Source organism: Pelmatolapia mariae, linkage group LG2 (genome assembly GCF_036321145.2).
Source record: "Pelmatolapia mariae isolate MD_Pm_ZW linkage group LG2, Pm_UMD_F_2, whole genome shotgun sequence".
Classification (NCBI taxonomy): domain Eukaryota; kingdom Metazoa; phylum Chordata; class Actinopteri; order Cichliformes; family Cichlidae; genus Pelmatolapia; species Pelmatolapia mariae.
Window position 1 is genome coordinate 2474900 of NC_086228.1, and position 27934 is coordinate 2502833.

Consider the following 27934-nt stretch of genomic DNA (forward strand, 5'->3'; position numbering starts at 1 on the left):
CGTATGTGCGGTCAGCAAAATGGGCTGAGGTTGCAGTCTGATGTGGGGTGGGGGGCTGGACGGGCTGAATCATTGTTCTGGACTTGTTTGAGGCTTAAAATGTCAACATGGTTCAACTCTGCTGTCCCAGTTAGCCAAGCATTAACCCAGACAGCCGGACTGACCACGGGTGTGTTTATGTACGTGTACGTGTCTGTGTGTGTGCGTGAGTGTGTCATGGGCACAGACAGCGAGCACAGCAGCAGGGCTATCTGCTAGATCTGCCCATGCCAGCGGATTTAAGCAGGATTTAGCAACGCGCGATGCATTTGTTGTTTTTTCTGATCCCTTGTGTTTTAACAAGACATCAGGGGTTGGGCCCCTCTCTGTCCCTCTCTCTCTCTCTCACAGTCTCTTCCCTCTTTTTTTTACCCTTCACAGTGTAATCTCACCTTATCTACAGCCCCTCATTTCATCATCACACACATCATTTCACCAGTAAATAACTGACTCCTCAGACAGCCCCGGATGAAAGTAGAGAACTGATGCTTGATAGTGTAAGTGTGCGAGTGTGGTCGAGCTTATTGGGGGGAGGCGGCGGCAACAGCGGTGGTGGTGCGTGATCGCCAATCTTCTTCCTCTGATGATGTTAAACGCTGGCAAACACCCACCCATTGTAAGAAATGATCTTTTAAAAAGTCTTCAATCTTCAGAAGAAATCCCCCCCCATGAAAATTAACATGATTGGATTAACATTCATGGCCATTCATCTCAGACAGGGTCATTACCAAACATATGAGTTCATTCACAAAAGAGATATGAGATATAAGATAAGAGACATGCAAAGTGGTCAAAATCCTCTCTGTCAGCCCGGCTGAATATGATGTCATGAAAGCATGTGTGGGATGGTGGGATGGTGGGTATGGGGGGAGCTCTTATACAACGCTTGGAAGCGGGTGAGACGTTATTTGGCCGCCATTGTCTGAGGCTCATGGGGGTGGAGGTTGAGGGGAGGGGTTGTGCAAATTCAAGGGCCGATAAGAGAGAGGGAACTCGGGGTATCCTTTTGTCCTGCGTCTCCCGACAATCTGCCTATTTTCAGCAGCAACAATTTGCATGTGCTTGAGTGCTCGTGCACTTGTGTGTATGCATGCATCCATATGTTTTCATGCATGTGCGTGTGCGTGTGTGTGTGCCGTGCCCAGTTACACGTGCGTACGTCTATGAAGACACAGACACAATTAGTCTCTAATTGGATCTACAAGGTGCATCAGTGAGGCATAAACAAGTTTCCATGGCAACATTAGGCTTTGTTACTGACCACCCCTCCCCTCCCCACCTTCTCGCTATTCCTCCATCTACCCCCCCAGCCCCCTCTATTTCTACTCCACAATCTCATTCCCCATTGCTTTATCCTTCCCTCTCATTCACCTCCTCAACATTTCCCTCATTCCGATTTTCTCTCATGACCACCACCACCCCTTTCTCCATCCTCCCCCTCGCTTCTCTCTCTACACACACACACATCCACACACACACACACACCTACAGAAAAACAAGCATGAAACCACAGAGTAGGGGGGAAAAAGGAGAAAGAGGAGGCAAACATCATGATTACACTGCTGTTTGTTTCACTCAACAAGTAGCTTGCAGTTTCTGTTTTCTTTGTAGGTAAATTGTTGGCAATTTTTGGGTTTTTTTTGGTCAAATGTTCTGATTCAAACATTTAAAAGCCTGGCTAGCAACTAAAACGAGTAGCCTCACACTGGACTCCTCACTTTTACAGGCCATTTATTCCGTTATCAAAGCGAGCCGCAACAATTTAGATGAATAATTAAGATTTCCAAAAAATCTTAATATCTTAATATCCCTGAAGGATTTCATCGCGAGCCGGCCCCTGTCATTGATTCAATTTTCCGAGCAGGCCTCCTAGTTGGCAGTTAGATAGCTATCCTAAGTGAATTCTCCGCTTCTGTTTCCCAGCCTTTGTTAACTGTCTGCTATAATGAGGCTCTGGCTGCTGTGGAGGTCTGGAAGCGCCATCGCAGATGGGAAAGAAGCAACATAAAAGAAATAGGGCAGCAATTAGTGTTTAGCCCAGTTTAAAAGCCCTCCACTTGGCAAGCTGCGGCCCAGCTCCAGTCCAGGATGTGAAACTAAACTGGTGGGCTGGGACTTTGTCTCCTGTTTGTCTCTCTGTTGGCTTAATCAGCGCCACTCCGGTGCTACACACAGCCACGCAATGAAGAGGAGGAGACGAGTGACTGAAGATTATTGTACTTTTGAGGAGGTCGAAAAGGGAAAAAAGGGGGTTGGCGGTGGGGTGGGGGTGAATTGCATCTTTCATTCATGTTGTCTGGAGACTTTTTAAGACCTGTTGATGAAAGAAGGTTGAGCGCACAGAGGAAGAGCTGTGCAGATACAAATAATGTTTCTGGGAAATGACCCTGAACGTGAGAGAGCCTTTATTCCCCTCATGTCAAACGAGGTGGATCTGCCTGAACCAAGCAAAATAAAGAGAATCATTTTCAAAACAACCAAATGAGGTTGGTTTTGTTTCATCTGGATGGCTCCACAGCATGCTGAATCCTGTAAAGAGCTTATGCAAACATACCTACGCTGTGGTGGAGAGGGAACAGAAAACAACGAAGCAAAAAGAGAGGAGAACCCCCCACCCTCCCACCCTTTTCTTTTTACATTCCACTGGTGAATATGAGCACATGATCTCAAATATGCTACACCCCCCACCCACCTTCCCATATGCGCACACACACACACACGGATGTGAGAGCACACAAAAGCACTGTGGGGTGCATCCTAGGCCTTCCCAGCCCAACTTCCCAGCCACCCCTATTCAAGCACCCTGCCCTCACCGACTTTCATATAAAACGCCGCCTACACTAAGGCCCACTCAAAACCCCTTACAGAGCCTCAATCTCCCCCCACCACCGCCATGTTCTCCACCCCCGTCCAGTCAGCCCGAGCCTCTGCCCCGAGCGTTGCGCTGGCAGGCAGCCTCGGCCGCTGAATGAATGGACCCGAGGCACAGGAACTGAGAGAGAAAGGGGCAGAGACGGCTCATATCAACAGAATGGTGTCAAATTGATTTGTTCCTCCTGAGCAGCAGCTCGAACATGCCATACATATCAATTAAAATCAATTACATTTCTGCGACGTATACACAGTTAATTCCTCCGTGCCAGGCCCCAGATGCAGGCACCGGCTCTTCTCTTAATGTCTCGATTTTGCAGCTGGGCGCATAATTACTCTCTCGTTCTCTCCAGCTTTTACAATACATAAAATCATGTAAAATAACAAACATATGCACACTCTCCACGCACGACAACAGGTATTCAATTCCCCCTGATATCAGCGTGGTAATTATCACACCAGGAGATCTGTTCCCTCACCAATTACTTCTTCTCTCTCTGCATTATCCACACAATCAGCAAGGCCGCCCCCACCCCCCACCTCCCCACCTATTATTAGAGATTACACTTTCCATATGGCGTGAGACATTTCCTAACATTTCAATCAATACTCCATAAGTTTGCCGCTCAAACAGATACTAGAGTCTCCCTGCAGTAAAGCACCCGTGTGACACAGTTATGCTTAAGTCTGCAAAGAACACAAAGCCGTGTTATGCAAAGAGCATTGTGGTTGAGCGCTTGTGTAAGATAGTGTGCGGCGGCAGGGATTTACAACAGATTCATTCGCTCGAGGCAGTCTATGTTTTGTGTAATCACAGGGTACAAATGCGTCCTGTTCTCATTCAAGTCAATCAATATTAAATAATTGCCTGCTACCAGGGACTGCTTTGGCCTTTCATTTCCCTCTAGGTGCAGCCAACTGCTTGCTCGGCCTCGCAATGAAAACATTCAAATAGCGGGTTCTGAAATGGCTTCGCTCTTAATGTGGCGGCACGCAGCATGGTCGTTTCAGGCCAAAGAGAGTTTTGCCACTAAGTCACGTGATTGACGACAGAACCAGACCCCAAACCGGTCCGAAGCTTCGAGAAGGTGAGCTGGTCACAGGGTTGCGCTTGTAGCCCGCAGCCCGACCCCGATCGGTTGTATACATAGCTGGCTTCTGTCAGGCTGTCGCGGGGGCAGATGTTCTTAGGGAGGCCTGACTATAAACACACACGCATAAACACACGCCCCGCAGTGTACACACACAGATTTCCTCACATGTCAAGCACAGTAAACAAGTCGCCTCCAATGCTCACCCAGGCCCCACACACACACATAAAGACACATGAGCAAACACAAGCATCCTGAAATTAAGAAAAACAAGGTCCATCTGGCCCCAGAACTGTTTAGTAAAGCAGGAAGGATTTGACCCTTATTATAGAAAAAGAACAACAAACTAGCCAGAGGGTAGCGATATTGGATAAACTATAAACTCCGATCCAAGCTGCACTGTAGGCCAGACTTGGCAACAGTGACTTGCTGAAAAGTAGAAAGCTTGGTATTTTCCCTCCGGGCTGTCCCCATTAGAGGGACATAAATGACGATGTCAGAGGCAAAAAAAAAAAGACAGACAGAATATCCTGAATTCCACCCTGCAGAGAACTGCTTTTGTATGTGTGAACACAGGCTTCCTTTTTCTCTCTCTTTCTCACAGAAACACACAAACACGACACTAGCTTTAGTTAGCTCAGTCAACAGGCTGGCATGCAGAGCAGATCAGATCCCATCCAGCGTGGCTCATAACAGTGGCAAACGGATGAGCTCCAACGCAAGCGCACACACCCCTCGTGTTCGAAAACGAGCCCAGTATGCTTGCCCTCTATCACTGTCACATGAAGGGCTAGCATAACACCATCAGCGGCTGTAATGAGCTAACAAGATGATGCCCAGATGGCCTTGCCACAAGTAGGACAGAAGTGGACGTTGTTTCCAGACGAACAAGCTGAAGAGCACTGTTGAGCGAGAGGAGTGTCAGAAGTCATTAGGGAGGAGAAAGAGCATAATCTGTTTCTTCTTATGGCCTCTGTGGTTTCTGTCAGAGCTGAGCCCATCCCTCTCTAAGAGCAGGGGAGTTAAGCGAGCATGGGTGTATGCGGTCGTGATTGAACGTCATCCACGGTATCGCTGACAGCAAGAGAAGGCCCAGACTGTTGCTCTCTGGGCCTCCACTTATTCATTCTTCAGCTCGGGGATTGAGCTCTTCCAGCTGGAGGGCTGAAGAGAAGAGAAGAGAAGAGAAGAGAAGAGAAGAGAAGAGATTTGGCTCGGCTTGAGAGACATTGGGTCAGTTTCAGCCTGAGTTTAGCCCTCATTCTGAGGTTGCTCTGTGACCCAAACACACACAAGGCTCTTTCCTCTCCCCTAGCCCCTTTCCTGGCCACAACACAACACACACAGACACACACACACACACACACACACAGCCAGCTGCCTCCCATCACTGAGGAGCAGCCACAGATGGGCTCTGCATGCTCCGTAAAGATCTCTCCACAGGCCCAGTCTACAGTCACAGCCAAACCCGCCTGGCCCAAACTCACTGTATATGTGCTTGTGTGGCTGTGTGCAGATTATACATGTGTCCGTGCAGGCCTGAGTGGGTGACGGTGAGCGCGCCTGTGTGCCAGACGCCCCGATTGAGCCAAAGTTTGCGATGAATGTGCGTGTAAATGAGGTGTGGGGTGCTGGACGATCACAGAGAGAAGGATCCCCGAGGACGAGCTGCCGCAGAGCAGAGAGTCGAGAGCTGGACCGGGATGCGAGGCTGCAATCAGTGCCGAGCAGACCGAAAAGGGGGAGAAATCAGGAGAACCTCCCAGACGAACAATAGCATCCCTCACCCCGACTGGGTTTCACTTCCACTTAAGGGAGCACAGGAAGAAACCAGGGGAAAGAAAAAACCCCCATAACCATTATCAAACCCACACAGCTTGCAAACATGCTACCCGAGGCCTTTTTGTGCTTGGTATCTATAATCCCATCAATAAGCCCTCAGAAAACATTTTCATTAAAAAAAAAAAATTGCTGCTCAGTCACATGCACTAATAAACACATCCAACACACACACACTAAAACATTAAAAAGTTATTTAATTTCTGTTCAGCTCAGATACAGCCAGTCATGGTTAAATTCAATTGCTAACAATTGCCCTCCTATCTCAGCATGGTTAAAATTACTTGAGGGATCTCAGTTTTAGACTGAATAATGAAGCAAGTCAAAAAAGCTCATTGAGGATGAGGGTCTGGATACGGTTTGTTGCTAATTTTCCAAACTTGTGCTTCTAATAAAAGTGGCTCTTAGAAACACCGTGATGAAGTGCAGCTGCCCGGTTTAGAAATATTCTGGCACCCACACATCTGGGAATCAAATCAAATCACCAAAACACACTGGACACCCATTACTAATGTGGTTTTTCCTCTGAGGGATAGCTTGACATTTTGAGAATTTTGTTTATTTGCTTCCCAAAAGGTTAGCTTAACCTAGCATAAAGTTCTAAATGTAATAAGAGAACATGTCACTTTAACGCTTCAGTTTATAAACATGAGATATGATCATTTGTAAGACCTGGAGGTGCATTTAGGTTACATTTGTCACATAGGACAGAGCAGGGTAAGCCATTTCTCTGTTTTAAGTAAGCTACGTTGATACTTGCTTGTTTTCCAAAAGGTTAGCTTAACCTAGCATAAAGTTATTAGTACAACAAGAGAACATTTCAGTTTTACTCTCCAGTTTGTGTCATATAAAAATGGAATATGATAGTTTTTAAGACCTAAAGGTCCATTTAAGTTAATTTGTTACATAGGACAGAGCCAGAATAGCTAATTCTCTTGATTTCTATTCTTTTTCTTTAAACACTTTAATGCTTGCTTCTAAAAATGGTTAGCTCAACCTAGCATAAAGCTTTTGAATACCAAAAAATAACATGACATTTTCACTTCAGTTTGTGTCATATAAAAACGAGATATATTATGATAATTTGTTTATGCTTGCTTGCTAGCTTCATAAATAGCATAGTCTTTATCATAATTCTTAGCAAGAAAGAGCAAGTGATTATATATTCCAAAAGGTCAAACAGTTCCTAAATGAATCTGCCATAATGTGATGATATATTAAGACTTGTGCTCTTTCTTCTAAAGGATTACATGACTTTTTCATAATTTTGTTTATTTGCATCCCAAAAGGTTAGCTTAACCTAGCATCAAGTTATGAATGTGATAAGACATGATATCATTTTAAAACTGTATTTAGTGTTCTATATAAAAATGAGACCTGATCATTTGTAAGACTTACAGGTATATTTTAATTAATTTTTTCACATAGGACAAAGCCCGACAAACCATTTTTCTCAATTTCCAGTCTTATGCTAACCCTAACCCATATGGAAAAGATATATATAAATCTTATAAAGTTTGTATCTGTCTTGTGTGAAACTTGTATGAAAAGCATACAAGAGTGAAAACAGATATAAGATCCCTTGAAAAATTATATAAATGAAACTTGTATGTTTTGGATACTTCTTAAAACAATATACGAAAGTAATGAGAAAGTGGCCTTATATGAGTCACTATATGAAGCAAGCCAAATCTGATGCAAGTCTTTTATAAGTTTTTTCTATTTCTTTCCCATATGGGAAACGAGCCTGATGCTCACTTTGATGCTTGCTTAATTAATGTAAAAAATAATTATATATTCCAAAAGGTCAAATAGTTCTTAAATTAATCTGCCCTAATGTAAAAACATATTAAAACTTCCAGAGTTGGGGTCTTATAGAAAGATTTGAGTTTGCCTCTATAGAATACAGAAATGAACCGCATGCAGGTTGAACTTTACAGCAGCTCTTTACGATCAAAGGGGAGCTACATCTATATTTTATAAGCCTGTATGTTGTTAACAGGTGTTAATATGACACAGCTACAGAAAATCTGGAATACTGGAAAGACACCAAAGCCTTCCTGGAAGAACAAAGGGAAGACATGGTGCACAGAAAGCGAATCAATCAATCTCTGCCAGAACACGTCTGGCTTTGACAGCGCAGCTCTGAACCCAGAAGTAAAAGATAGCACGCAGCAAAGTTCAAAATACTTCCATTGTTCATCTGTCAGTGTGAAAGACAATTGCACGGGAGAGGGAGGAAAAATACTAACACAATATTTATCTTGTGTCCCCTTCCATCCTGACTTACTCTTTTTTTAATGTATTCCTGCTATTGTGAGGAGTGCTGGGAGATGGATGGGTAGAGGAGTCCGGTAGGTGATATGTGTCTGCTACACGCACTGTGCAGTCACTCACACATTTCCCCCCCGTCTCCAATCTCGAGGAACGGCAATAATTCAGTCACCAACAAACAGCACCGGGGTTTTTTTTCTTCTTCTTCTTCTTTTTCTTTGTGGCATTTCAATTGTCAGTGGTTGGTGGTTTTTCTTCTGCATTGTTCTTGAAACTGCTTCCCTGGGAAACTGGGAAAGTCAAACAGCTGACGAGATGTCACCTCATGAACTCCCTCCTTAGTTTCACACACTCACAAACAACCACGTCGGCGATCTGACACACACTCACCCAGTCTCTCTTTTCTCCTTCCACAAACACACACACACAATTCTAAGGATCTCTCATCAACCGCGTGTCAAGCTCAATGACACACATCTCTGTCTAAACAGGCCATGAGCTGCTGCCTCTCACAGGCACTGGCTGTTGCCTTTCAAGGCCGGTGACTCTTGATCATATCAAATCGGACATGCGAGTCTTATGAAGGCTGCCGGTCTTCGCTCTTTGTTCGCGAGTCACGATAAAAGTCTCCCAGTAAACGTCTCGGGGTTTATCTTAGAGTGTGGACACATTCCTGAAAACCTTGTTTTCCATTTTGCCTCCAGCAGCGATCACTAAAAAAGTATGTGTGTGGTGCAATAAAACTTAAATTTAACAGTCATTTCCCCGTAGCAATACCTGCTCACTGTGCATGCCCGTACCTGGGCTTTGCACATGCCTGTTGCGACTGGCGTTATATGAGAAGCACGTATGACCCGAGGAATCATCCGGTTGTTTGAACAGGGTTGTGAACACACACATTCTCACATGTGCATATATACTTACACATTCTTTAAAAGCCAACAGTAGCGAAACAAGAGAAGATAGGCCTCTCTGTGTGCAGCTGACAGAGTGAATTACACAGAGAGCTAAAAACCACCGCTTCCCGTCTCACCCAACAGCACTGGATGGCTTTCAGATGGATTTCTCCGAATCTTGTACAAACAGTGAGTCAATATCGGGGTAATGGCCTATCGTTGAGGAAGAACAATTCACAAGTGATTTGCAGAGAAAATGTGTGTTTAGGGCACTTTGGACCGCACTCTGTCACCCAGCCGTAACAAGGGCGCTCTGCCAACAGGCTCCATTTGCAGGGCTTGACAAGAGTACTGCATGCAGGTATTTGAATGTTCTTCCCGACCCCTTAATATGTGCAGCCATTCCTCATCAGAGGCAGGCATCGGAAAAAGAAAAAAAAATAATAAGAGAGAGAGAATTCCCACTGATGAATAGCTGATAATTCTGTTTCTGACGATTCAGGAAGCCATGAAATCAATGACAAATTTGCGTTATGAGCAAACGTACACGACGTTTTAATCCTTCCGCACTTTGCCTCTGATATTTATGCCTGTCGCGGGCGCTTTCATTATCATAGAGCGTGTTTAATATTTCTCAGCTGCGTGAGAGGGACCGCCACACTACAGATGATTGAGTGTGCTGGATTTAGTGTCGTTCTCCTTCCCTTTCTCCAGCTGTGACCATGTACTTCAGGACATATACACACACACACACACACAGACACGACAGAGTCAACCGAGAGAGAGGGCACCAGAGAGAAGGGGGAAAAAAAGAAAGAGGGGAGGCGGGGAGGAGGGAGCAAATCTGAGGACGTGGTGCCAACCAGAGAGGCCCACCGTGCCTCAGTCCCATCTCTCCAGCTGAGGGCTTTGATTCGCCTGATTGTCTCCAATATTGAGACACACAATAAACACAACACTTGGCGGCCATTTGCAATTCTAATCAGCTCCTCTCAACTGGCCAGGACAACTCGGCTAGAGCCCTCTGAGATATCACTCATCTGACTGCAAAATAATGACACAATCATCGCCATGGCTACGCTCCTACTACATCCCATGAGCGGCAGCACAGAGAGGATATTAATACACAGGAGCACTTGGAGAACCAAACGAATTAGCCAAGAGATTAGCCAGATACCGGGTTAACGAATGTGCCACGCAAGGAAACGCGCTCACACCCACCTCCTCTTTAAAAAAATGAGGAGCAGCAAGCGGACAAGCTAGCAGGTCTACACCTGTTTCTGCAAGTGCATGCCGCAACAGGTTTGTTAAATAAACTATCTTCTTTCAACGCGAAATTCCGACTATGTAAACTTAGGCTGATTGTTTCTGGATAAGGCAGCGAGTTGTTAACTTTGACGGCACTATCTGTTTTTCAAATGCTCTGCAGAGTGCAGAAAAACCAGCATGCGAGCTCCGATGCGATCATTATCGAGTGAAACGTGAGCCTATATGTTGACACGGTGAAATACTGTGTTTCCTGATGTTAAGAGGTTAACGTAATTTAGGACGTTTACGATAAGATAAGAGCGAGGGGGGAACGAGGGGTTCATCCTCAACAAACTGTCCCAAAAATCCTACATCTGTGAATTCTAAAAAGCCCATCTGTTGGCTTTTCTCCCCCGTGCCGTTTCCACCGACTTGACAACATGACGGTAATAGATGCTTTGCAGATAAATGAGAGCAAAGTGACATGCAATCATCCAGCGTTTTAGTAGCCTTGATGTATTTGCTTTAACACGCAGGCGGAAGATGAGAAACTGAAATTTATTTCAGAAAATAACAGGCACGTCTTATGAAACTGGTTATTAGACTTGCAAATCATTCCGATGATTCATAACGGGAGACCATGCTCGTATGCCCTCGTTTTTGTTTTTTATGTTTGTTTGTTTTTTCCAAGCATGCACAAGTGCATGCCTGCATAGGTTCATTTAAGTGTGTGTGTTGGTTTGTGAGGATTCTTGCAGGGGCATGTGAGCGACAGCCTGTCAGTGAAAGAGATGTCATTATCTGGCTGATGTCTGTGTGAATTGTGACCGGGTGCAGGGTCACATCTCTAGTGGGAAGCTGACACTGCGGACAGGAAGCATTACTTTATGATTTTCCCTCCAGGAGGGAAACACTCATCACAATCAGCGACGCTACTGTTCAGGCCTCGTTTAGAGGTTAATTCAATATGGGCAGCATGCTAATGACAATAGCATGACGAATGCCTACATATTAAAACCCGCTTTTTACAGGATACATATTCTTTAAAATAACATAGTGGGGAATTTTTTTATGCTTTGTTCTCAGTGCCTTGAAAAAGAAGAAGGGAGGGGGGTTCAGGCAAAGCCCTTCCCTCCCTGTTCTTAGCCTTTGACTTTTTCTGTGTAACAACAATACACGGGGTTTTAGTTCAGTGTCCTGCAGTCGATCTGTTAGGCCGCTGATAAGAGAAGCTGATGGATAGGTTTAATCAGCCAAGCCCAGGGATCAAGACCACGGGACAGATCAATCAAATGCTGTGTGGTTTCTAAAAGAAACTGCTTTTATCAGTGTCAGAAAGGACTCTCGCTGGATTTTTTTTCTTTTTTTGTGTTTGCAGGAAGGAAGAAAGCAACATTAGCAAAGTAAACTAAATATAAAGAAACAAGGGAATGTATTTCAGGTGCATGAGTGGAAAGCTACACTAACTAAGCCCGGCTAAAAATAAGCGCAGCAGAGCAGAAAAAGAAACATCTGTAATCACTACGCTGAGATTGTTAAAACTCCTTGAGGCAACTCTCCGACAAAGCATAAAACTAAATGTCCCTGGTCTCTTATATACTAAACACCTCCTGACATAAACAGAAATAAAATGTAAAAAAACCCAAAACCTTCTGAAACAGTGAAACTAAACCTGCACTGAAATCAAACAGGAAGCACAACAGAAAGACAGAGCTATCTCCAGCGCACAACAGATCTCTGTAGAAGAGAGCAACGATGAACTGTAATAACTAGGACGCGGTGCTTTTAATACACAGCTGCCTTCCATTTCTTAAAAGAAGCTTCTTATCGGAGAATTTGAGTGACAAGCCTATTCTCTCGCTTACAATCTCGGGCTCATGATTGTAAAAGACAGCTACACATGTCCCATCAAATCCAAGACAAATTGGTTCCTCTTTCTTCTTTGCCTTGGATGGGAGATCTTATCCAGGCGGACATGCTTAAGTTGTCAGTGGGTTTTCTAAAACCCGTATTGAACGGCATATTGACTGATGCAATCGCGGAGACACACATCATTAGGCTCATTAACAGCGAATGTAAAAAGGGGAGGACGGCCTAACTGGTGCAGCGGGAGTCTGTGTCTCCTCTGATAACACTCGCCTTTAACAAGCGGAGCGCGCGGGCAAAGATGCAGGCTGTCGGTATTAAAATGAAATGTATGCGTGTGTGTGTGATGCGTCTGCTAATAAATAGCTTGTTTGACATGACGCTATTCTCATTCGCGCAGTTTGCTCTGTGATAACCGGTCGGATTGTGGCCTCGTAAAGACGCTCCATGTGTTGTTTTAGGAAGCCATTACAAACTGGGCCGTCTCCATTACAAGGGCTATCTGATCATTATTACTGCCATCTGTAACGCACACTCAAACCTTAATCTGCACGAGCCAACCACAGCTGACTCCTGAGCTGGCGTGCACACACATCCATACTACCTTCCCCTGTATGTGCGTGTATGTACATCCAAACGTGACACGGCAGCTGTTGCCTCGTCACATTGCGGGCCCTTGGGCTCGACACGTTTTACTCCAGCCTGCTAAAGCAAGGCTGAGTGGAGCAGCGCAATCCCGTTGAAGCCACTGACTTGCAAGTCTCTTTTTGAGAGGCCGAACCCCCTCCAACACCTGTGCAATGCAATCGCAATCTCCCAGCCAGAGCGGCTCCCACCCTTCAAAGGCTCGTCACAGGACGCACATCTAATGCAGAGAGATGGCCGGTTAAAGCCTCAGCCAGGCACACTGCTTTGAAGCGACTGCTCCGGCCCCTCCAAAAAAGAAGCAAAATCATTTCCCTTCCCTCTACCCCCGTCCATTGTGCGAGAGGTGCACCAGGCGCTCTTATTCGGTGGCCGCATGTGGGGCGCCTTCAAAGATCACGCCACTCCATTCCAAAGCAGGGCCACTACAGGAAATGAGACTCTCCCGGATGCACGGGGGCTTCTCTGCGATAAATATATTCATGCATTCATGTATATTTCAAATAAGAATTTGACTCAGCCCGCATAATGCACATGGCAAGGTTCAGACTTTGAGATTCTTGACATGCATGAGGCGCTACAATCAGGAGTGTATAAATAAATCAGAAAACGCAGCAAACAGAGCTCCTAAAAGCAGCAACACAGGGCTGAGCTCGGCGCGAAGAAAAGGACTCACAGAGGTTTGTCTGAAAGAGAAAAAGCTTTCATCTCCGAGACAGCAGAGGAGAAGAGAGGAGTGATGTGATGGATGTTTGGGCTGTCATGTTTCACAGTTGGGGGGGGGAGACTTGAGACAGATGAGAGGAATAGCTAAAAGTAGTCAAACTTTTCAGGGCGAAGGGGAAAATGGAAGATGAGACAGCAGAACAGCGGATGGAGCGCCACACATTAAGATTAGCCGGTTAAAATCGCAGTGTGAAATCTCGTGCTACAGAGCCTCGAGAGGCAAAACCGCCAGAGTAACTCGTTAAACGGAGCCGATGCAACGCCGACGGTCGTGTTCTCCGAACAGTTCATAAAGGGAAGCTGAGAGGTTTTGGGATATTGTGTTTGCTTTAGCAGACCCTAACTCCGATTTCCAATATCGGAGAGATGATGAGGGACTTCCACGGCTGAGCACATCATGGGGGAGAATAAACACACATGTAATGGGAAACATGTGTGTGCTAGATGAAACGGCCTCCCTCATATGAATGGGATGAAATATAGACCTGCGTCCTGCCGGGCTCCAATCAGGGCCGTAAGAACTCGGCATGAAGGGGAAATGACGGACCCCCGACGGGCTCACACACACACACACAGATACGGATAAGCTGCCAATATGGTCATTCTGGAGCAGATTCATGTGGAGGCCAGAGTCTGACAGTGACATCTCCATTCACTTCTGAATTCTTTTTCGCTTCCCAACATGCATGGGCACACACACACACGCACACAGAGCTAGAGGCCATGGGAGGAGGAGGAGCAGCACTGAGGCATTAAAAAAAAGCCTTTCTCCCCGCCGTGGGTCTCTGTGGGGTTTAGCATGGCATTATGGGAAGATTAGACTTTAGAGTGCTTTACTATCTGATGTCATTGTTGGTTTTACGTTGTCTGGATGGCTTGTGGAACTCGGACCTGATGGCAGGCACATTTCTCTCCAGACAAAATGCTCGGGGCTGCAGTTGTGATTGATTACAGGTTCCTATTGTATCTGTCTGGTATGGCTCTGTTGGAAGAAGAATTAGTCAGACAAAAAAAGTCATGGAAACGCTACACATTTGACTCCATCAATCAAGTCAGCAATCAAAATAATTCAATTAAGAGACTTAAATCCCGCTGGCTCACCAGTCCCTGCTTCAATAGCCCAGAGACAAACTCAATTTACTGACAACCCATACATGATAGCATTAACTCCACTTTAAGGCTCCAATCTTTTTCCATTACTTATGTTTTCTAAATATCAAGGGAAATTCAGAGGAAATAGCAGAGCTATGGTGTTTACCAAGCAAGATGACAAGTTGGAAAAAATTAAATAAACAAGAGCAGCTTCAAATGCATAATGAAATTGTAGAAGGGCTGTCCGGACAACTAAGCTAATTTGCAAGTTGTTTAGAAGGCAGACTTATTTGCAAAACACAAGAAACTTTACAAATGTTTTTTCATAGGCTGTACATCAATGATGCAGGATTGCAGACAGACTGGGAAAGGGAGGTTGCTGAATATGTGTGTAATTGTCTTTTTTCCCCCCCGTTTCCGAGGTGTGAAAGGGAATGCAGGGTTGCGCTGGGGCGTCCCGGGGAGAGGCGATTGAAGCGTCACTCACAGCTGCCACACAGAGCCCCGGCGCACACCAAATCCCAGGCCCGGGCTTTTCCCGGGCAGAGGGGCCGGGGCCGGGCCTGGGAGCAGCATGAGTCCCACAGGCCTTTTCTTCCAACTCCTCTCACCAGCACAAGGGGGACCAGGTCCCTGCTGGGAGTTTGCTTAGAAAAGACTGAGCCAAGACTTGGCAGAATGGGTTAACGGAGGCATACACACACACACACACATATACACACACTATTTCAAATGCTTTTTGGGGGCTGTCTGTCTTGCCTGTGGGCATGGTGGGAAAAAAATGAAGTAGGGAAGAGAAAAAAACCCCCAAAGATAAATCAAACTTCCAGTTAACAGCTGAAAATTTGGGACACGCAAACGCAGAGATGCAGAAAGAGACGACAAGCAAGAGAGGCACTGCTCAAACTAGATTACCGGAGAAATGAGTGGGGGTTTTTTCTGCTCGATGCCCGGGGAGCCTAATAGAGGAAAAGTCCCAAGGATTATACACTGTGCCGTTTCCACGCTCGCCCTAATAGTCTCCATGTCCTGCCTCTGTATGCCATAGATGGATTATGATGCTTTATAATTAACATGGGTAAGGGGGTTGTTACAGACCGCCCATCTGCCACGCTGACACACTTACGGGGGGTATCCCTTGGGAAAAGGAGGCCGCTACCACACTATTCCATTACTTTATCATTCTATCATTCTATTATCCTACCACTCGATTCAATTACCCTGTCACTCCATTAGTGTACTCGTAACAGTGAACAAAGAGCTCCGTGATGATCATTAATGATATGTTCCGAGCCGGTTGTGGCGTGGTCATGCTTCATCCAGGCTCTTCTTGTAAAAATATGATCTTTTACAAAGCACGGCTCATTTTTGGTTCCAATTAAGATGTCAAACGTAAATTGAGAAGCTCGTCGGCAGCCATAAGAAACATCTAAATGTGATACACTGTATTTTGTTATTCTTTTTGGGAGCATGCAAAAGATTACTTGCCTTCATTTTCTGCAAGAAAAAACTGAGGGCGTAAACTGTTACTCTTGACTTGCTGAGTAAAAGCATTTTTTGTCAATAAAACACATTTTTTTAGCGTTGAAAGTTCCAGAAAAACTATCGTTTGCTTGATTAAGTTGAAACTTGTAAAAATGCTATAAGTGATATATATATAGGTTTTTTTCATTTGTATTTTTGTTTTGGAGTTTAAAAAAAAAGGCGAGAAACCGTGTAACCCTGCATCGCAATTTATATTCCCACCTCAGTGTTTTCACCAATTTTATTTGTTAATAAACACGCACTTCCTCCCCTGTCCCACACATTTTTGCGATTACTCGCTGGGCTCCGTCACCTCCTGGCACAGTAAATGCAAACCAATCCCACAAAGGTCTTTAGTGTGCCACAAACTCGGAGGGGGAAACAGATCCCTCGTCGCCTGTATGCCGGTGACAGCCCCTGACGTCTTAAAGAATGTGCAGTGCAGCTGGCTGTTGAGGTTGCCTGCCCACTGTTAGGGAATGGCATCCGATGAGGTCTGCCTCCTCAGCACAGAGGGGTTCTATGAGAAAGAGTTAAGTCTGTGAGGTCAGTCTGGAGGAGGAGGTTACGAGTTCCCCGAGTCGGAGCCGTGGGGGTAATGGTTTTAGAGATGGCTGTCACACAGATCCGTTCCACTGTCCAATAATGCCGCTGATCTCCACCAGCCCGAGTCTACTTGCTTTTCAATTGCTCAACTTCTCTCTCCCCGTCCTCCTTTCTTCTTTTCTCCCCTTCTTTCCTCCTTGCACTGACACATGGAAGTAATCTAGGATCTCTATGCTGGACTCAAAGGATGTGCGGTTGAGCCCGGGGCTGCATTTCGACGCTCTACATTAGCTTCCTTTCCTCTTCTGTTTAATCCCCTTATATTCAACTGCTCTTATGTAAAAGAACTTAGATGGAAAACAAAAGGCAGACTTTGCCCATTCAACTTTTTTCTCCCTCTCTCTTCGTTTCCTGTAACTCTGCATCCCTTCCCATTTTTCTTCTCGAATCAGCTAAAAGCACAGGCGAGGCGACAAGTAGGAATCTTAAGGGAAGCCTTCCAGCACCGTCGTCTGTGCCTCTGCTTGGCAGAGCCGGAGCTGATGGGAACTTCCTGGTCGCTGCCAGCCAGGCCTCCGTCTAATGAAGCTGGGTCGCTAACAGCCTGTAAGGCAGCCACTGTTCAGCCACTACACTCATCCACCACCCGGTCCTCGACACTTTCACAGGGGCACACTGGCACGCTCCTAACACTTCCTTAATGCTCCGCTGTGGCTGGACAAAGAACAATGGCGCACGGACGTGCACTCTCAAGCGCTCCTTCACTTCCACGAGCTCAAGAGGAAAAATAAACAAGACTCAGACTGATTGGAAGTTTATTTTATACTCAACTGAACTTACAATTACTCTGTAAATAAGCATCTATACACCCTATTTTTTTCCTTTTAGGAGGTAGGATCCTTTATTGGGTACAAGCAGAAGAAGACAAGACAGGAAATACAGGACAGAGGGCAGGGGAGCGACTCCCAGTAAAGGAGGCAAGCCAGTGGTGGTGCTGCTCGGCTGAATTTGCACCCATGTGGTGCACGCCCTAACCACTCCGCTATCATGACCCATTTAAATGAATGTGGTGTTTATCCCAGTGAAGAATTTTTTGTTGCATAATGCACTTTGCTGCATTTGTCATTGTTATCAGTGACTCACAACTCTGTGACTCACTAGCAACTGTCACACCTATATGAAAATTCCCCAAATGTAAAAACAGTTTTTACTCCAGGGCTTTGGTAACAAGTTCTTATCTGCCATCCCCCCCAAAGCATGAAGTATTTTAGATGTCTTATTTCACACAAACACTACAAAACAAAAAGGCAAGTGTTAGAAATGCTAAATCCCAACTCCAGCTTTTTTCGTATGAAAAATTATTTTAATTAATTTAATTAATTGGTGGTGGTGGTGGTTGGGGGGGGGGGGGGGGGGGGCAGGAATTAGGCAATATGACAATGTGTGCATTTTGCTGATTTTTTCTGTGCCGTTTCTGTAAGTAGATGTGTGTGCAATATCTCTACTAGTGTCATGTTACAATCCTGAGCTGCAACTCCCCAGATAAACAAAAAAAAGTCAGTTACACTAATTAATTTAACTTAAATATGAAGGATTTTTGCCTGTTTTGTGTAGCTGTATATATATTTAAATAGAAGTACATATGGTAATATTGTGATATGACACGTTGCCTGCGGATTTAGATTCTCGACGTCAGTAAAGTTGCTGTTGATTGTGTCCAGTCACTGCTGTTTATGTTCTTGTTCTGCTAATTGACTAATCCTTCAAGGCATTGTCCACTCTTGCCAAATGATTCACTGCTTTCAGCTGCTGTCCCTGTAATATGTCTTGAAAGAAAACCAACTGGAATTGTGGGTCACGACGACCAGTTGGAAAAACACACACATACACAGAACAAAAAGACGGAGGAAGAAAGAAAGACAGAAAGAAAGAAAGAAAGAAAAAAAATCCAAACAAATTAGTAGCAAATGCTACTTTTCCCAAAGTTGGGGAACAAAAGCTTTGGTTTCGTGTGCACCACTGCTTGAATATAAAGAAATGAATGCATCAATAACACAGCAAAACAGAATGATCAGCTTTCAGTGATGTGGCAGCCAAAACCACCAGTGGATAAAGTGAGTCCATCTGGAGCAAAACCATGATGAAAAAGCTGCATTGTTTTCCTCTTTTTCTTCTTCTTCTTTTTCCTCTTCTACTTCTTCTTCGCTGAAATAACCTAAACGCCCTGCAGCCCTCTTTCCCGAGCCCAGGTGCCTTGTGTAGATAACCAAATGAAGAATCTGCCATTACCCACACACACCGCTGAAACAACAGTCGTGTCGACACAGAAGCACGCGTGTGCGCGCACACACACACAGACACATAAAAGCAAACGCAGCTGTCCTTACAGCGAGACACAGGGACCCTTTACAGCACTGTGGGCCAGTTGCTATCCAGAGGTATTTCTTATTGGTTGGCCCTCTCTCGTTCTCTCTGAGTGGGGCTCAGGCTCTAAGTCCTCTCTGTGTGTAATGAGATCTCTATCAGAGGGAAACATGATCAGAGTCTAAAGGGTGGAGAAAGGGGGAGACTGTGGGAGGCAAAGAGAGAGAGGGAGAAGGTACGTATCACGAAGGGGTAACGGGGGCAAGCGGCGGGGTGTGAGGCAGGGAAGAAACAAAAACAGGCCTCTGACCCACCCCGACAGTGACCGCGGCTGCACGGAGCAGGAGAGGGGAGCGCTCGCCGGACTCCGAACCAAATCCTGTTTCTCGTCTGAGGCTGCATCCGGCTCTCGCTCAACAGGTTTCGGCAGTTTTCAAGTTGTGCCGTTTCAGTTTGTTTTGTTTCACTTCCTCCTGAAAGTCGGCATAGCTGAGCAGGTGAAAGTGGCAGATGAGTCAGAGTTTGAGAACAAACCCATTGAAATTGTTGCTTTCGTAAGATGCACTTCCAAGATAAGGAAGACATTGTATTCTTCTCATTACCTCATGCAAAGAAAAAAAAAAAGAAAGAAAGAAAAAAAATCTGCCTAATTAGCTTATTGTAAAACACTAAACATGAAAACAAAACCAGCAGCAGTTAAATTAAATTATGCTGCAATGGAAATGTAGTGAACCAATAAAATTGCTGCCTCATCATCTCAAAGCGCTTTGCAATTAAAAAAAAAAAGCCACAAAAATTCCTTTTTTTTGTTTTGGGAAAAATTAAACATATTTGCTAAATGTCCCAGTGGTAATAAAGTTTAGCTTAATTACAAGCCCACTGAACCATTTAACCACACAAGCGTGATATAAAGCAAACCAGTCAACTGTTAAACTCTGAGCCAGACAGCTGAGGTCAAGGGACAGCAAAGTAAGTCGAGTAAAGTAGAGACTCACAGGCTCGAATCAGGAGACTTTACTTTTTATCAAACGCAAACACTCTTTTCGTTTTTACCCCCCTTCTTCTGCTATTTTGCGTCCTTTTGTGGGCTTTGTGAGGCCAAAAAATAAAAAATAATTCATGTAAAGTCTTTCCAAGCCTCACCAAAAAATGCAAAGAGTTCAAAAGCAGTGCAGCAGACTCTTGCCCAGCCTGTGGCCGCTTCCTCGCTGCATGTTTTTAGAGGTGTGCAACTGTGTTTTCCATCTCTCCTCCTCTCCTTTTCTTTCTCTTACCCCTCTCACACCACCTTGTTTGTCTCCTGAGCTGCTGCAAACAGGCTGTGGTAGTTACAGGTCATGAGGTAAATATTAGCCGAGGAGGGCTGGAGGACGTGCAGGAACCGCTCACAGCAACCTTGTCAGATCATCATTAAATTGGCATCACTGCAGTGTACCTCAGCACAGTGTGAGTGTCAGTGTGTGTGTGTGTCCATGTATGTAGCACGCCTGTACATAGCGGCGCTAGCTGCAGCCAAGGCGATGGGACGTGATCAGTCATAACAAAGTGACATTTCGTGGCGTAATCCCACTCAGCTAAATGAGAACTAATCCGATTTGCTCTGATCAAATGTTAGACTGTTCTTTACCGGCCGGGGGACGCTGACACATCCCAGCCTTCTTCTTCTTTTTCTGCACGGCTGCTCCTTCATCACCCTCCCTCCCACCACCACCCCTACTTTGCCACTTCACTCATCCGGCCTCAAATTAAATATCAAAAAGGTCTGATGCATCCTGCAGCAAAAAAAAAGAAGAAGAGAGAACTAAAACTCAAGCATGTTTCCTCTTGTTATTTTTCTCGCAAGACAGTGCTACCGCGATGATGTATGCTACCTGTTCAAGCACGCTGGGAGGAAATCAATTAAGCAAACCCCCAGTTATTGATAATGCAGGAGGCGCGAGTGATGGCATCCTCACATGAAAATCCATAGCAGCAGGAATGCACATAAACCTGCACAAACATACACACCGTAGCGGCCCAAACCTGCTGGTTTCCTAGACTTTGCCTCATAACTCATGGCCTGTGGGGAGGCACTGGTATTGTTATAGTTTTTGTGTGTATGTAGTACACTGTGCAAGCAGAGGGCCAGATTAATTTATTAGCTGAGGCAGCAGCGCTCCCAAAAGCAGGAACAGGAAGTAAGACATCGTAAATCTCGATAAGTCACCAGATAGTGTACTGTACATTTCTATAGGCTTCTCCCACTGTTATCGCTATAGAGTAATATAGGCCAATACCGAGAGATGGAGTTTAGAGGAACAAACAGTGAAGACTGATGCTGATTCCTGCGCAAGCACACCCACCCCATCTCTTTTTCTTTTATTGCCTATCAGCGAGTGCTGCTGACTGATACATTTCAGAGCAAAAACAGGTTTGTCTCTCTCTTTTTTTTTGTTATTGTAAAGCCTGCACACAGCAAGATAATTGTCTATTGTTTTCCAAAAGGCAGAGCAGCAGGATAATTAGCTTGAGAGAACACTTTGCAGAGTGCATTATTGTTCCACTGTGAACTTTATGAAATATTCAGCCGTTCGTGGGGATTTTACAAGGAGCAGAGTGGAGAAACAGATGGAGAAACGATCTTCCAGTCCCTAAAATCCCAGCATGGTAACCTTCTAAGACATTCCCTTCAGGTGACATCATCAATCAATAAATGTCTCCCTCTATTTTTTTTTTTTTACTCTTAACTAAAAAGTGTGGATTTGTGTGTGCGTATCTTTGTCTGATGACGCTCATTGTTCCACTACTTCTGCAGCCAAATAAAAGCTGATGGGCCGTAGTCTTACCATTAGGACCGGGCCACACACACACACACACTCAGAGACACACACTCCAATGAACATGGCAGCAATATTCATACCCACTGACTGCACAACGAGCCTCTATGACATTTGACATTTGGGGGATAAATCATGGATTCACTTGAATGAGTAACTTACAGTTATAGGCTGGTCGAGCTACTCTCCATTTCCCCTCAGTGCTGTGAGCTCGAATGAAGGTCAGCTCCAACCACACAGATCTTTTTCTCTCTCTCTTTTTCTCTTTTAGTTTATTTCCCCCCCCCTTTATGAATGCTTTCCAACATGATGTAAATGTGGGAGTCAAGTCTAAGTGGGTGATAATTGTTACCAGAGCGTAATCTATTATCAGTAGTCTGGGCTCACTTTACTTGTTTGGATGGGAATAATATGGATTTTTAAAGAAAGTGTCTGGCTTCAGCTGCTGCCTTTTGAAAAACGTGTCCTTGATTTCATGGGAAGAAATTGCGCTGGATCCAAGCCAGGGTAATTAAGAAAAATACAATTATTTTCGACCATTTGCTCACCTGATATCTGGAACCATCTTGTTATGCATTTTTGTGGGGAGAAACTAAATTCAAACTTGGCCACTTTGGACGGAGTGTGGCCCTCGTACGCCTGTTGGGAGGAAAAAATATCCTGCGCTATAGCTGAACACACTTGGCGTGGTTTACTTGACTTTTTCACCTTTATTCTTTGCACCAATTATGAGTGGATGAACTTCTCACAGCCCTAGAATAGCCCTGATTGAAGCGCCCATGCCTTTAGTTGGAAAATAAAACGGTGGGTGCATTATTGCGAATAAAATTGCTATAATTACCCATCTTAATGTGTGATTTAAGCTGGGCCCGTTGTACATTGTATAAGCCTGTACTTAACGGTGTTTCTTCAGTGTTGGGAAATTCCCCACTGGGAAAGACATCAACGCCACACTCTGCGGCGCAGAGAGGACAATTAGAACTAAATAAATTATGTTCTTTTTAAGATAATTGCCACATTTAACAGAACATTTAACCCAGCGTGTACACAATGGCAACTTTTCCATAAATGTTAGCCCTCCATTGAGCGCGCGCGCACACACACACACACTCATAGAGTTTGACACCCTCGCCCAAATGAAAATGCAAGACTTACTTGGGATTCTGCGAGCTCCAGATTATAGTCTCCAGCGATTTAGCCGAGGGTAACGCCGACCTGCACATTATTGTAAAGATCCAGAGGTAATACTTCCAACAACCGAGTCCCGCCATTCTGATAAATGCACAAGACGAGTGAGCCGAGAACTCTAGAGCGACGGACGGTGCGCTTGGCAACCTTTATCTGCGGTTCGCCCGGTGGGAAGGTGAGCTACGATCAGTCGGGAGCATGTGAGGTCGATATCAGATACATGTCCTTGTGTCCGACTTCTTTAGATCTGCTTCAGACCCCGTGTCCTTAACTGAACTGCCGTGCGAAGGAGCCCCGGTTCTTGATAGGATTTGGAGGAAAGCAGCAGCAGCAGCAGCCCACCGAGTGTCCTGGTTGACCTGTGGCTGAGGCAGCAGAAAGAAAAAAGACACCCCCTCACGACCTTTTCTTTCACTCTGTGGACAAAACTCGGCGATCCCTATGCGTGAAGCGGATCTGACCAATCGCGCAGTTTTGCCACAATCTGGCGATGCGGCTGTCGGTGGAGCGCCGCGCCGCGTCTTTGTCAGAGCTCCCCTCGGTGGTGTGTGTACCTGTCGCCGTTTATAGCCTACAGATGACCACATTCATCCATCAGTCACAACTCCGCAGCACGCCAGGAATCCCGAGGTCCACTTCATTCCAGTGTTATCTTTCACTCCTCCGCCCCCCTCCTTTTGCTATTCTTCCTCCCAAAAAAACAAAGGAATTGAGTTTCTATTGTAAATATTCCTCCTGGCTCTCAGTGGCGTTAGGCGTGCGTGTTGCGCTCCGGCAGGGTCGCTTCTAGTCCAACTCGGGCATGCTGCGTGGTCGGTGCGTAAAAATACAGTCCGGTCTCCCCGCTAGTTTATTGCTTCATGAAACACACACAAAAAAGTGCCGAGGTAAGATTAGACCTGCTCCCCTGCTTCTCGACGTGGCTCCTAAATCAGCTCACCAACATTTCCACGCCGGTATGTTGTGTTTTTTTTTCTAACCGTCAGTAACACTGTGCCCTCCGGTGTGTGCGGCAGCCCGAGCTCAACTGTAACCCGAGCTGAACAGAGCGCATGAGGAACAGCCCACTGTGCCAGCAGCGGCCAATCACAGCGCTCTGTCCGAACTTGGAAGCAGGAAGCGAAGGCATTTATAGGGACGTGGATGGGTAGATGGTAGGTAGAAGGAGGGAGCGAGAACTGGTGAGGGGGGCGGGGGGTGGGGGTGTGATTGGGTTGACCCCACATCTCCACCTCCCCTCTCACCACCACCACCTCCACCACCTCCTCGGCCCGAGCCATCGACCCAAATTGAAATGGACTTTGGAGTTATTCGTCATACTGAAAGCTTCGGTGAGGAAAACGAGTGCACCAGAGTGTGTGTGTGTGTGTTCGTGTGTATGTGTGTGAAAGTGCTTACAAGAGCAAAACTTTGGCCCCTTTAAGTCCAGGGCTTGTTGTTCCCAGTAGATAACTAATTACTAATTGGTCCATCAAGAAATTCCCCTGGAGCGCCACATTTATCATTTTGGTTATGAAGGATTGCATTTGTAACATTTTCCCTACGACTAGTCTGTTATTTCTGCTATTTCTAGCTGTACCGCTGTAAATATATTGGTTTTATTCTATATACACAGGATTACAGTATCTGTTCTTTTTCCCCCCTTCCTTTTCTTCTCTGAAGGGAATGATGATTAATGGTCTCTTTGGATCTCTTTCTAGTCGTCCTCTTTTGGGATAATGAACTGCATGAGAACTTAGTCTCCAGTGTCAATAGACAATAGACGGTCGGTAGCCTATAGTCACTGGGCCATTCATTCACTGAGGAAGAAATGCTTGACACATAATTGATCATGTCCATGTCTGTGCCCCCTTTGTGCGCGCATATGTGTGTGTTTGAGGGAGAAAGGAGAGGAGAGTTCCCCTTCATTTCCTTGCATTTATTCAATCAATGCTGCCCCCTAATGGCTGTGATAAAATCGATTCTCAGACTACAGGTGGGGGGAGAGACTGAGTCTAATTGGAAAGGAAATAAAGCAGACATTTAAAGACACGTCTTATGGTTTCTGAAATTATTTTTTTTATTACATCCTGTGGCGTGTTGACAGCTCATAAATCTCTGTGAAACAATAACACAGGCTTCCAGTGATTATACACCCTAATTGTCTGAGTAAATTTATATTTGTGCAGTTAATGTGTGCACATCCTCAACAGCAGCAGTTGCCATAAAGTTGCTATCTTGGATGCCTGATGCTTTAATGACCAATCAGGGGGTCACGGACAGATGCCACCTGTGTGCACTGCCACACATAGTGCCAACAGTTCGTGAGGATGGTGATGTAGAGGTTTGTTAGCCCAGCAAAACATTATCCATAGATTTGTCTTAGGAATGATCAAAATTAATCTTTTACAATAGTATATATAGATTTCAAAAGAAAAAAAATGTTATATTCACTACAATATGTGAAACATGACTGACTGTCCACATGCCTTTACATAAACAAAAAGTCCTCTGTGCAACAAGGAGTGTATTGAGCTTAGCTTTCATATTCACTCACATCATAGAGGACCCATTTGAGTGTTTTTCACCCTTCCTACAGCTACTTATGAGATACTGGCATTTTCAAGGAATGAGGTCATTGTGTTAATGTGTATAGGTGGCTGTGATTAGTGCTTCCATAAATAGCCTGAATGTACTTTCATATCGCAGCAGCTCACGCACACACACTTCAAAATGGAGAACGCCCATGTCTAAGGGGTTTTTTCATCGCTGATTGGTAGTAATGTGTAAAAGTCTTGAAACTCACATTATTTATTTCAGTGCAGCTGTTTATCAGCTGGTTATCCAGGTATGCTTTTACTGCTTTTCTAGTGTGTTTGTGATCAATATCAGATGATACTCGCTGTTGCACCTCTCTTTCAACCTCCCACAACCTGTTCCATCTGATTTTCAGTTCAGTTCTTGTGTAATTTAGCAAACCTCAGCCCCTTCCTCTTCCTTAAGAATGCCTAAATGACACCTACCTTTCTACTGAGACTATTTCCGATGAGGCTTCAGTCAACAGTAGTACAAATATTGCTCGTCTGCTGTAGGGTTGTTTTGTTTTGGGTCTGCTACCTCTTCAATTGTCTCCACTTGTCTAGTTTCCTCAAAATTTTTAAGGCCACGCTACACACCATGTCACAATATACCAACTTTTCATCTAATAGCACTTTAAGAATCACCTTGTTGATGCAAAAATACAGTTTTATGTTGGTCAAACTGTTTTTCATAGATTCAGCTAAACTAATTATGTGTTTTTGCAAGAAGCTGCCAGTAATAAAGTGTCTAAAGATACAATTTAAAATTGGTTTTTGGCCAAATTGTCTGTTATGTGCAGACACAACACTGGTTCAGCCCACAAGTTAAGTGCCTTTTTGCTTTAAGAGCTTGAATGATTTATAGATCAGGTCAGTGTTGAGTGGCTTAACAAACAAACAAACAGACAAACAAACAAAAGCTTCCTCGGAAAGTTGTCAGGTACACGGACTGGACTGAAAATGGGTTAAAAAGCAGTCAGTGTCCAAAGAAAAGCTTGGAATGACTTTCACAAAGCCTGGAGAACTGTGGCTCAAGACCACTTTAAAATATTAGAGGAAAGTCTGGCTCCTTGGAAGCAGAATATAAAGAAATCAGGGGTAGCTCAACACTTGTGCACAGCACTGTAATCATGCTTTTATTCATTTAATATTTAATTGATCAAATGTGTTAGAATGCGGTCAAATCACAGTTCAAAACACCTACTACCACGCTGACACACTTATAATGACCAGGCAGATACCAAGTAGGTGTCCTGCTTATTCACCCTCTCACTTTTAGTGTTGCAAAGTTCAGCTAAGGCTGATTAAGAACGTCACCACTTTAGCGGTTATTAAGTTGTAACCCAAAGTACTGGATTAATTGAAATTTTGACTGGATATTGGCACAGACACACGTGAAAGGATTACTAGAGTATTTCTATCCCGCTTTAGGGAACACGAGCGCGCAGCAGATATTATTGCAGTATATCCAATTGCTTTGAAGACTTTTTCCTTAAAGATGCTCCTGCTGGTGTTAAAAGAAATGTCAGGTGATCGCCATTCCTCCTCTGTGGGGCATGAATGTCTATATGAACCTGCAAGGCAACACATTCAGTAGTTTTAGAGACTGACTGGCAGTCAGCTTAACATTACTATCCCCATATCCTGCTACCTTTCTTGCTATGAATACTATACAGTCATATAAAGCAGGAACACTGTAAATTCTCCCTTTTTAAACTGAAGCGATTCTTTGGTTCTTAAACGTTCACAGATTTATATGAAATTCATTGTGTCGTCATTTCTTACAGCTCGTAAATGGGAGAACGGAGAGACATTTGCTGTCGCTTTTGTTTTCTTCTCTCTGAATCCAAGATGAACCCTGCTGTCGAGCACATAGTTCCTTCCCAATCTGATATTTACACTTAGCAAACACTGAAAGTATGACATCATGGTTCCAGGATGAAGCCGCTGCGGGCTCGTAATTCGTCCAGCAACCTCACAGGGGAAGTAAATCACAGTTAAAACGCCCTCCTCTCGCTTTTAATCTGCCCTTAATGAAGTCTGGCACATTTCCCTTTAGTCGTGGCTCCATGACACGACTGTGATCTACAGGCCCAGCCCGGAGACCAGAGGCCTGTGGCCTCGGTAGTGCTGTGGGAGACGTGGCTTGAGCCGGGGCTGCGCGTCCAGGTATGAGCCGAGCCCCTTTGGCATGCACGGGGTCAAGTGGTTAACCCTCGTTATCTGGAGAGGACGAGGAACATGTGACTGGGACGTTCCAGCTGCAATCAATATCGAACAGTCATTAACCGCAGAGACAATACATCCTCACACACAGAGACACCCGCGCACACCCGAGCACTTAGTGGCAC

At 44.9% G+C, this 27934-nt stretch overlaps 1 protein-coding gene across 1 annotated transcript in view; it reads right to left on the bottom strand.

The window, feature by feature from the left end:
- The window catches only part of efnb1 (ephrin-B1), a 58029-nt gene extending 33985 nt beyond the window's left edge, over positions 1-24044 (bottom strand). Inside the window, exon 1 of the mRNA XM_063490091.1 lies at positions 22993-24044. Within this exon, the coding sequence (XP_063346161.1) occupies positions 22993-23108 (116 nt within the window). The 5' untranslated portion in view covers positions 23109-24044. The remainder of the gene's footprint in view (positions 1-22992) is intronic.
- Positions 24045-27934: the final 3890 nt, after the last annotated feature.